General features: G+C 35.4%; 1 protein-coding gene across 3 annotated transcripts in view; it reads right to left on the bottom strand.

Annotated features, from left to right (window-relative positions):
• Positions 1–12,301, bottom strand: part of KIF18A (kinesin family member 18A) — a 31,253-nt gene that overhangs the window by 17,069 nt on the left and 1,883 nt on the right. For all 3 annotated transcript variants that reach the window (XM_086895444.1, XM_086895445.1, XM_086895446.1), the window contains exons 3-10: positions 11,732–11,889; positions 10,749–10,853; positions 9,698–9,808; positions 6,268–6,465; positions 4,870–5,043; positions 3,916–3,990; positions 3,558–3,667; positions 118–280 (exon numbers count right to left, since the gene is read on the bottom strand). In XM_086895444.1, coding sequence (XP_086751570.1) covers positions 118–280; positions 3,558–3,667; positions 3,916–3,990; positions 4,870–5,043; positions 6,268–6,465; positions 9,698–9,808; positions 10,749–10,853; positions 11,732–11,889 — 1,094 coding nt within the window. The remainder of the gene's footprint in view (positions 1–117; positions 281–3,557; positions 3,668–3,915; positions 3,991–4,869; positions 5,044–6,267; positions 6,466–9,697; positions 9,809–10,748; positions 10,854–11,731; positions 11,890–12,301) is intronic.

Raw genomic sequence — 12,301 nt, 5'->3', positions numbered from 1 at the left:
TTTTAATTAGATATTCATGCATTAATTCATTACTTAAGTACTTAAGCAAAAAATGCACACAATTCTATATACCAAAATGAAGAGATTATGCCCTCCACTACATTACAGAAAACTCACCCTTTCTACTCTTTCTTCAGAACATATCAGTTGAATTTGTTCATGACATTGATTCTGGTAATATTTCTTTAGTGTATTTTCTTTCAGTTTCTTTTCCACCTTGAGGTATTCTTTTCTGATTTCCTCACGGTTTGCAAAGAGATTTTTAAGTACTTCTTTGTATCTGAAACCAAAGAATAATAATTATTTATTGAAGACTTTTTATGACCATCTCCTTTGGTAGGGGAATTTTCAATTCCAAATTAATAAAATAAATATAAAGAAATTAAAAGGAAATTGGTAAGGCCTATTATAGATAGGCACTAAATGAAATGCCAATAGATCAGTAAATTTCATGTAATTGAACTGAAAATGGGATGTGAAAGTTTGAAGGAATCACTTAAAAGAAATCTTATAATTATGAAGACAACACTGGGATTTAACAGACTTATGTGAAGAAGCTTCAGATGCCTTTCTATAACTCCAAAAGATACTAAATACCCTACATTCTCTACTTCTTGCATCAACTTATTTAACAGATCACACAACTGTTACCATAGACACACAAGGTCTTCAGAAACCTGCTAGCTATCCTCAAAAAAAATGGAAAACCACAGAAGTCTTCAGATAATCGCTTTCCTTGAAGTAGCTGTACAATTTTCATCACTAATGGATGAGAAAAATCAGAACATTCATCATGTTTAAACACATACTAGGCTAATGGGGGGGGAACCAAACTACTGCTAGATGGTACTCATGGAGTTATTCAGTAACCAGTTATCTGGTCTGCAAGACAAGTCAGAATAACAAGAATAAGACCTGGAAGCATTTCCATACTGCAATAAAACTTTCACTGGTAATTCTTCTTCACTTCACCCCTGAATACTGAAAATACTTCAGTACAGAATGGTCAGAAAGATACTACACATCTTAATAATAACCAACCTGTTAAACAAAGTATTTTATTACATACTATGCTGTTAGAACTTTTCATAAAAACAAAAGCAGAGTTTAACATGAAAGTGTTCTAAAGATAAGCAATATTTGAGGTTATACAGTTTTTAGTATTAAAAAGCCCCATAAAATTAAAAACTGTAAAAATGCTAAAAACCCCAGGTTCTACTCCAGAACAAGTTAAAGAGACATTCTTGTCATGTAACTGACTTCTTGCCAGTGTTTCAGAAGAAGCAGTTCTAACTCACAGTCTAAAGCTTGAATAACTGAGTCTTTTATTGTGTTCTGTTTTATTACTTGCCTTTTAAAAAGAAACAAAATTAAGAAAATAATTCTCTTAGAAATAAATACAAGAGGTTTTCACTGAGTGTCTAGAAGATGCTATCATATCTGGGTAAAAAATGTGTACTAAAACAGAATTTGTGGGTATTGTTTCTTTAAGGAACAATAATAGGCTAATGGTTGCAGTCTATCTTTGAGGTATTTCCTAACCTAAAAGACTCTATAATAATGAAACAGCCAGCTGCAGAGAATCAGAGTTCTTACCCTATGCTGCTCCTATCTATACAATTATACTATTGATTTCACAACTCTTGGAGAATTTTTGTCCTCCATAACATGCAGAGAAACATGGCTCCTCCCAGCTGCTTGGAAAACACAGCAATAAGGAATCAAAGTGAATCCTCCCAGCTTCCATCAAGTAAAACACTGGGTATAAATCAGATGAGGGTGGAGATTCTGATGCTGTGTACCCTTCCTTATGAGGAGCCATTACTGGCAAACCAACCTCTTGTGTACTTCTATTCACCAGTGCTTCAAATACAGCACAAAGCACAGCTTTGGTGGATAGCATCTTTCAATAAGCACACTTCTGCTCTTAGGGAGTTCCCTTTACTCTCTAGTCTTAACTTGAAAATTACAGATTTACCCTGTAAGCATAATCCAGGGTACAAATCATCTATATATACTAGCTAGTGTCAAAGAGCTCCAGGACCTGCTGGTTGTGGTTCTTGAACCAGTGTCCACTGCCTACCCCCAACAGGCTCAAGACTTGATGCTGGCCAACAAGGGTTGGCAGACAACACATCTCCAAGCTTTAGCTGAAGGAGGAATGACTTTTAGGACTGAAGAAGCAAACTGTGTACTCCTTGAGTCTTTCAGATAACAGTGATGCAAAAATCATGGGCAGTTGGGCTGAAACAATATCATGGATAAAGCTCTCTTCCCTGTTCCAAGTAAAAGGGAGAGAAGGCAGCACAATACCTTCAAAACCTGTAAACAAATGGGAGAAATCAACTCCTTACCCACACATCACTATGATGGACCTGGCAGTATATTCATGAGAAAGAAAAGAATGAGACATCCACATAATTTCTGACATCCAAAGGGACTGGGATAAGTTTACATGTGGCCCTTTGGATTTTCCATAACAATGAAATGCAAACAAGCATTCTCTGACCAGCAAATCTTGGCATAGAGTATGTCCAGCATTTTGAAAAGATATTTTAGAGACCTTGCCCTTGACTGACTCCTCCTACACACAAAGAATGAAATAAAGGGCAAATCACAGGAAATTAAATCAATCTTAAAGACATACAGTGCAAAAATATGCAGGAAAACTGTCAGAACTACCAACATGACTTAGAAGCCCACACTTCTTTTGAAAATTAAATTTAAATAACCTGAATGAAAGGGTTTACTGAAACGTCTGGAATGTCACTAAAGTAAGGCACAATTAGAGAACATCTTGCTTTGAATGGTTTTTTACTATATCTCAGAAAGCTTCCCAGGTTAAAAAATAGCACATTCAAAGGGCCAAAAAAATAAAAAAAGTTAGCTGAATCAACTTAGGTGAGTAATAGTCAGAAATATGAGATATGCAGAGACATATCCAGAAAGCCTTTTGCTCCAAAAGCTACCCTCTTCATAGCACACAATGGCTTCTACAACAAATTGATACTTCATGTTTTAGTTTGTTACATTTTTATGTTCTCTCATGAGACTGTCACAAGAGAAAAGACAGACAGGAACACCACCAAAAAGAAAAAGAGGCCAAGAAATATTAAAGCAATAGGAAATAAGGAATCTACAAACATAAAGTGAACTCTCTGTAGAAAAACTTCCAGGTTTTGTCTCTCTCAAACCTTGCAGTAAAGACACTACTTGAATTAGTGCCCGCCAACAGTCGCAAGAGCTGCTGTCATTTATGCAAACTACATTCTGCCTACCCACAAACACAACCTGTTAAGAAGCATTGCTGGAAGCCAGCATTCATATGCTCCTTCCTGTCACATGTCATTTCCTACATCCCCCCTTTTCTTTTTAAAACCACCACCAAGTTGTTCTAGAAAGAAACAACATGCCAGGCAAAGCCATACCTAGATAGAAGTAAAACAATGTTAAAATGAGGAAGCCAATACTGAAGAAGAGTAGGTTTGTTTTACAAATGCTCTTACAAGTTAGACAAACTCCAGCTTGGAAGCAAGCTCACGATGTGATTCATTTACCTTTCTATTTCTACTTGCTGATTGTTTGAAAGCTCTGTAGTATTATGGTTTTCAGGAATGCTTGCTTGCCTTTCTTCATATTCTCTCAGTTTCTCCTTCAACATTAGGATCTAAACCAAAAAAAAAAAGCACCTTTTAGTTGAAGTATGGTTTTTGGTTATTTTTCCCCAAATTACCATTCTGTATTGAACAGCTTTACAAATGGCAGCAGGTGATATTCCTCTCAGAAGACAAAATTTTTTTACTTCAAAATACACTAGAACCATATAACCCTATAGATTCAATCTCATAAACTATTTTTTATACTCAAAGTTAACTGTTAATCTACTAAACTCTTACCAACAGATTCTTTACATACCTCTTTCTTTTGTTCATTGCAAATTTTAGCATACTGGCTTATGTGACTGTCCAAACTAACAACATTGCTCTTCAACTGTAAAGAAACAATTTAGAATTTAAAGGCAGCTCCATCATATTTTCATGCATAATAAACACATTGTGTATATGTACTACACAGTTACAGTATATTATGAGGAAAGAGATTAATAAAATCCTGACTTGTACAGCAAGTATATGACTGTCAGCTTTTGCTGCCATCAGTTGCACACCCATGGCCAGGACATTTCCCTCAACAAACCAAGAATAATTACATTTATATATGCAAGCATGTTTTGCATTTATTCAGATTAGTTTTACTATTTAAATGTCTATCTTGTGCATTTCATTATAAAAGCTACCTTTAAGTAAGCAACAAATGGAAACTACAGTGAACCCTGTATTACAAAAAAAGAATTAGGAGCTGTAATAAAAAAGAATATGAAAAATAAAATTAAACAATAGAGAGCAGAAACAAAACATTCCAGCTTTTCATTTATCAAGACAATCTCACTTAGCTTCTTGACTCTGGCTGCATTCTACCTGTGCAAACCTGGACTGGCTCTTGTACAACTGTTCAGAAATTTCTTTAATATACTTGACAGCTCTCTGAGAAAGTAATAGCAAGATACTAAAAAAGGACGTGAAGTCTACCAGCTGAGGATTATTTCTAAATTGCATGCTCACAAAACAACCTGTTTCAAACTGACAGCATCATCTCATTAATGAAGCTATGTTGCTTTCAGGCCAGATCTAGGATCTACTATATACCTAGTACACCCATCAGATAAGGAAGAACTGACTGTAAAGAAAGAAGATGTAACAGAACAAAATTTTGAGGCAAAAGGAAAATATACTATTCCAAAAGAAATTACTTTTCTTTTAATACTACATTATTGTACTTTGACAAGAGATCAATAAATACCAATATACTCACAGAAGATTTGATATCCTTTGCTCGGTTTGCATACTTAAGAGTATTATAGGTATCATCATAAAACAAAGAAGAAGGGCTAACAGCAGCTATCATTATTGTTCGGCAGTTTCCTCCAAGAGAATCCTTCAATAAACGAGTAAGCTTGCTGTTTCGATAAGGAATGTGTCTCTTGCTCTAAAAAGAGTGATACAAATTTTTATGATTTAGTTAAGTGTAGCTTAAAGTCTGCTTAGAATTTCAACAGTAACACAAAACATGACAAACAGTCATGAAACTTTTCTTTGACACAAGTAATTTTTCTTTGAAGTATCTATACATCTTAAACAGTTTATGTCTCTTGAAACTATGTATTAGCTAGGTTACTTTCTGAGGTCTGGATTTGTAACTCATTTTTGTGATGGGCACAAACAGAAAAACTGTTACTGTTACATTAAACTACTTTCAGTTTATAAAATCATCCAGATTGGGAAGGACCTCTAAAATTGCTCTTGTTCAGTCTCTGTGCTCAAAGCAGGGTCAGCTGGAGTAAAGATGGCAAGGACTGTGCCCAGTAGAGTTTTGATTACCTCCAAGGATGTAGATTTCCCAGCTTTCCAGGGAACACACACTCTGCGTTGTGAAGCTACAGAATTTTCATTTTATGATACTAACTTTGATCACTAGGAACCCAATCCCACATCAAATAAACGTGATTCTTTCATATGTCTGAGATACAGATTTTAAATTCCACCTTCCCCTCCAACGAAGATGGTAACGAGGACATGCAGCATCAGGAAGAAAAATTAAATCTGATTTTCTCCTGGTATATTTGAAGGAGGAATATGGTAGTTGAACAGAAGGGCAAAAACAGTTCTATGGTAGACAATGGACTTATGGAAATGCACAGGAAGTTTTGTCATTGTCCTACACAATTGTACCCCTTCCTTGCCTTGAGGTGGTGAGCCAGATCAGGAGAGTGACTCACTGCTTTAAGCAGGGATGTGTGTGCATGGATGGATGTGAGATCCCAACAGAACAACTTGGAAGAGGTGCTGTTTTATCCTATAAAAGCTGCTTCCCCCTAAGATTAAAGGTTAATAGCAAACTTATCCAGGTACTCATGCAAGCTTCTCTATATATGCTTGATTTTGAAGAAGGTAGGTAAGCTAAGCAGGTGCCACTCATCTTTGACACCATCCTTGGGCAGCTGCACATCATTTTTGATAATTCTCTCTTGTTGGGACTGTCTCTCTGCTATCACAGATATGATGGTGGAAACCCTTAAGACATTCTTATATGAGAATGATGATGTGAGTAGCATCAACAATGAAAACAACAGTATTCAATCAACATTACACTTATTTTAAAATGTTTTCAGAACTCTAGGAGGCAAAGACTCCATGGGAAATCAGAACATACCTTTGGATCTGCCAATGCATTAATGACATTTCCAAGAGCAAGCAGGGACCGGTTAATATTTGTTCCCTCTACAAAACGAGCCCCCTTGGCACTTGTTGCATTGGCACGTTCAGATCCTGCCAGGTCAATGAGAGACATTTTGGCAATACGAATATTTTGATTTATACTAGCTGTTTTATCTTGCTGACGTAGGTAAATCTACAATTAAAAAAGAGAAAAAAGAAAACAATTAAAAAGTAACCACTAACCAATCTAAGCAGTAAATTAATTTCATAGTTTAACAACTGTTTTAAGGCATTTATATTGGAATCATTATCATAATCTAAGTCAAACCTTTTAACACAAAGCTAATGTCAACAGGCAGTTCAGTCCAATGAAAAACAGTGAATCCACTTTTGACACCTTTTAAAGTCCCTTATTTCATCTATTAGTAAGGAAAGAAGCAGAGTATAGCTGCAGTGAGTTTGAGGTGGAGTTAATCTTCTGTGCAGCAGCCCGTGTACTGGGACCCAGCCAGTGCTGGTAACACACACTGGTGATTAGCTTTCGCTGAACAGCAGTTTTATGGTGTCAAGGCAGTGGTTGCAAGCAAACAGCTGACCCCAACTGACTGAAGGTTGCTCTGAGTAGCCATTGCATGAAGAATGGGTGGGCACTGGTCTGATGGTGGCAAGTAACTGCCCCCCTGCCACGTTCCCTTTGCTTAAGTGAATCACAAGGCACCTCCTCCTCTTGCTTCTGATACTCTCTCCCATCCTGCTGCAGAGGATTAAGTGACCAACAGGCCCATGCTCACAGCCTGCAGCAAAGATAAGTGATTTTTTTTACAGGGAAAATGAATTTCACAGCTCTTGATTCTTCTGCACTGAAGTTCAGCATTCCTGAACTTTAAATTGAAATAGGTGTTCCTTTTTCAAAGGCACATTTAGGAGTACACCATAAAGAGATGTATATGGATAAACCAGGAAAAGGCTGACCTTTCAGTGATTTAGATTTAATTGTATCTTCCATTAATAGGAAATAATACTCATTTACTGCTTTGAAAATACACTACAGGATCTTTTCAAATGTGAGGCCTCCTGAAGCCCCTTGTTCCCCTTAATCCTGTCTTTCCTGAAATTTTCACAGTACAAAGATGTACAAAGAACTAAATGCTTCTGCTGGAGAAGGTATTTTCTTCAGGTACATAAGGAAGTAGGCAAAACAAAGTCAGTAAGTACCAAAGTTATACTGAAAAAGTACAAAACCATCTAAAGATATTTCCCCTTCTTTGTGTTGAGTTCCTTGCCATTTGTTACTATGGCTAATGGTTACTGACACATTCATGGATACCCTTCTGGACAGTGAATTAGGAAAGAGCTCCCATATAAGGTAACTATTAAAGACAGTATCTCAGTACTTCTGTAGCTTTAAGCTTTGTGCATGAGAAATAAAATCATCATAGTACCTTGTAACAGGAAACAGATCTACATGTATTGTGAATGAATAAAATAAAATTCTTATGAGTTGCCATGAAATGTAAATCTATTTCAAATAGATATGATTCTATATCAAACAGTACAACTAAGTTCAGTTTAACTGTTTCCAGTATAATAGACAAAAAAAAAAAGAACCTCAGGCTGGGAACTCAGTACCAGAACAACACAGTAACTATCATTAACAAAGCAGGGAAAGGTAGAGTGACAGCCAAACTACGTTGGATGACTCAAGCTTTTGTAAAAATTCAAAAGATACAGGAAATGCCCCAAAGCAGAACACTCTCAATAGAACAGTGTGGCAATTCAGATTTTCCTCTCAGATGCAGTAATTGCCTGACCCAGATAGATATTTCAAACCTAAGACATATGGTACAGTAAGGCAAAACTTGCATCTCTAAAATCAGCTCAGAATGTCCTGGGCCAAGACTTACGAATTTCTGAGTCAGTTTCAGAAAATATCCTGCACCCATAAAGTTAACAAGAAAAGCCAAAAATAACACATCTCTACAAAAAAGCAACTCTTAAAATAATTAAAACATAAAAATAAAGAGCAATCACGACAGCAATGGGGATTTCTCATCACATCTCTGGAAATAAAGGCACAATTCTGTTATGCAGAATGTCACAGATTTGTTAAAATATATGAGAAACTGAAGTGATTTATTTAATTGCTTGCCACTTTTAGAAAAGTACTGAGAAAAAGCCTGCTAGATAATAAAATCCAGAGCTTTTTCCTAAGTAGAGGTGAGGGAGGTAAGACATCCCAGCCCAGGAAGTAAACAAACAAATCAGCAGTTCACTCTGATCTGTCTGTGGCATCCTACCTTGAGCCTTTTCAAAGGCAGCACACATACATGACAATGCAGCTCTCAACCCAAACTACTTCAAATGAAGTCTTTGTGCAGTCATGTACAAACCACAAGGGCAGATCTCAGGGGAAATTAAAAACAGGAAGGGCAACTTGAAACATAAATTTAAGGTATATAGGAAAACAGAAGCTTTTCGAGTGGCAATGGCTTTTGTTCTGTGTTTTTAAAAAATTTGCTATTGTTATTTAGCATTGTCTAAATCTACAGATACTGTTAAGAACTTCCCAACAGTTAAGTGCTCTAATGCAAGGACCAGAATCAAATGTATTTTAATGCTTTTCAACCCAGAGAAGAACAAATGAATAAGTCAAGATACTGCTTTGCAGTACGTAACAGCAAACAGGAAAAAAAAAAAAAAGACATTGTTGATGGACAAGTTAAAAACAGAACCAGTTTTTAAGTATCACAGGTTGCATTTAAAAAGAGAAGTTAGAAGAATAAGACAGTGTAGCCAACACCAAAAATCTTTGAGTACTTGTACAACTCATTCAAAACTAATTTCTGAAAACTAAGAATCATCATTTCAATTTTCTAAAACCTGATCCATACCAGGGTATTAGGAAATCACTTTATTGTAAAAATTAACATTAACCAAGAAAGTAAAATAAGAAAGTACTACTTGAGATTCTTAGTTTATAGTCAGATATAACAGCATTCTGTAAATTATTTTCCCCAGCGTTATTCCAAGCATCATGAAACCAGAAAGCAATAAAAAAAATCAATAACATTTAAAAGATTACAATATGGAAGTATATTAAAACTTTAAATTACCATTTTACATAAAAATTATTTCTTCTAAAGAATATAAGTTAAGAAAGTACATGTATATATTTTATATGCAATAAGTTCAAACAATTAGAATTAGAGATCTTTTCATTAAATTATTTTTTTCAAACAAACACTAAGAACCATTACATACTTCCAATGAATGAGAAAAAAGAAGAGAAAACTGAAAAACTACAATCCTCTCTTCCCCAAACTAATGTTCAACAGTTTAAAAGTAAAAGCTTACATTGTATCCAACTTTAAATAAAAACTGCAATTCACAGTAATGACCACTGTTTATTGGCTGTATCACCTTACCTGAAAGACTGCATGGGATCTGGAAGAGGAAGCATTCACATCTGTGGGATGCTGAGTTCTATTTTTATTTCCATAATCCAACATCTGAAGGATTTCCTCTGCTGATTTAGGCTTTAAGAATAGAGCACAAGACAAATACAAGTTTTTTTCTCTTTTCTATCAACCATAGGAATACACTGATTCTAAAATAAAATTTACATTAACAATCACCTTAAAAAAAACCTTAAAATTTTAGCTACCTAGAAGTAAGAGAAATTGAAGCACTTCAAACATTCTCAGCTATAAAGCAGTAAGTTATGAAAAGAAAGCACTTAAGTGCAGCAACTTAAATCAGAAAATATTTTTAGTAAAGAATTTAAACAAATCTGAGAGATTCTCCATAGTTAGAATCAGCCTCTTTTAAGAATGTCTGGACATAAATAAGTATATCACTATTTAATGCATTAGTACAAGTTTTTTCCTCACAAGAGTCAAGGTTTGGGAAGAAGGATGTTCACAGAGCTAGCCAAACTCAAAATATTGGTTCCTGTCACAGCATGTAATAACATACACAAGAAAGCTGCAATAAACTAAGTCCACAGGAATTGATTTTCAGATTGGAAAACTAAGTTCTATCACTGATCTTACCAAAGAATTGTTGTGCTGGCCTGGAGAAGTAATGCAACATAGAACTTTCCAAACATGGTTATTTACAAACAAAAACAGCCTGTAGACTTCACAGCAGTGTAGATCACTCCAAGATGTTAATGAAGGCAGTGCCAAGATATTTAAGCCAAAAAAGAAATTTTCCAAAATCTGCTGGATGAGCATCAAGCCAATGACACCCTTTTGATAACAAAGACTGAATGCATCTATATTTGCATTCAATAAGACTAGCAGGTTTTTTCCACAATGTTAATTTTAACTAATTAATAGATTTGCAAGTTACTGGTGCTTATGGCCAGAAAAAAGCCCACTAGGAAATTACTGAATTCCATACAACTCTCAGAACAATGGGAATGTTTCTCAACTATTTCAAACACATTTTAAGTTTCTATAGATATTTACATACCTGATGCAATGTCAGACCGTGAACCACCACCCCTTGCTGGCCATCTTCACGAACAGCCAGAGGTCCAGATTTGACCAGCAGATCACGTATCTGCTCATTGTAAACCTTTGAAAGGGAATTTAGAAGATTTTATTAAAATATCTTCCCATAGCTGACAGAATTAAATAAATAGAAATGACTGGTCTTTTTTAATATTCCTTTAAGTTAAAGCAGTGAATTCATGCTGGAATTTTTTTAAATTTTTCCTATACTGAGCTTAAAATATTCAATTCACTTTTTTTTTTTTTTAGATTTTAGAAATAATTCTTTCTAGTAAATAATCTTCATTCTTTATTGAAAGCAAGTTACCTTTTTTTTAATAAAAACCAGTACATCACTATCCATACTTCAGCGATATTTCTTAGTTCAAGTCTACTTCTGTTAAAATTTTTAAATGTCTGATTTCTTGATCTGTGAAAGCATATGGCAATGCAAACCTTTCCCACCTCCTTCCACCCCTCCCAAATACCAACTGGAGTCCATTAAGACTTCGAGGGAGCTAAGAAGATAACCATTTTACAGGCACCACTCAGCAGCAGTGCCAAAACATTTACTTGTAAAAACATTTACTTGTAAAAACAGAACATTTTGTAGCGCTTCTTCACAGCGCTTATGGGATGTTACTGTGAAGTCCTAAAATGTTACCCTGAAATGATATTTTCTTATACATGTCAACAGATGTTCAGAGGCACGTAACTGATCAGCAAGACACAAATCATGATTATTCAGAAAATGAATTAAAAGCAGTTGTTGGTTTTGGGTAGCTTTCTGTAAAAGTGACAGCAGCCTACGAGCACCAAGTTTTGGAGAGCACAATACAGTTCCACTCCTATAAGGACAGATTTTGTTAAGCCCCAGAAAGGACCAGAGGAAAGCAAAACCAGCTTGTCTTTATTTATAAAATATGACTTATTAAAAGTAACATACCAAATACAGGAACTCACCTCTAAATAAGAGACAGCAACATCACATGTTTTATCTTCTTTTATTTGATCCATGCGTTTATAAAGTGTCATCATAGTTAAATACATGACTCCAGGATCTTCAGGAGAACCTAACATTGTGTGAGTCTTTCCAGCTCCTGTTGCACCATATGCAAGCACTGAATTTTCCCCAAAAAAACACAACAAAGTGAAAATTCGTCATTTATTTGTAAGCCACTCAGGAACACAAAAGTCAAATGAACATTCATAGACCTCTCATTCTGCACAACTGCTTCATAAATAGATCAAATTTCTTACTTAGGATTTACCTTTCACATCTGTAATTAGAGAGAGATATTTCAAAGTAACACTTTGGAGTTTTCAGTTCAAAACTCATTCACACATTGCGTGAAAATATTATTTACTTACTCTCATAACCCTAAGCCATCAGCTTATTGCTGATAGGCATTTCATTTCATCACCACATTCCAGCAGCCAGTTAAAAAACTCCAAGATCTTAAAGAGTTCATAAAGCAGGTTACCACACACTCAGCAACACAACTGCTGCTGCTTGAATAACTCTAGAGGACT

Source organism: Cyanistes caeruleus, chromosome 6 (assembly GCF_971803275.1).
Source record: "Cyanistes caeruleus chromosome 6, bCyaCae1.hap1.1, whole genome shotgun sequence".
In the NCBI taxonomy this organism is placed as follows: Eukaryota; Metazoa; Chordata; class Aves; order Passeriformes; family Paridae; genus Cyanistes; species Cyanistes caeruleus.
The sequence above is the reverse complement of the archived record's forward strand: the minus strand, read 5'-3'. Positions and strand labels throughout refer to the sequence as shown.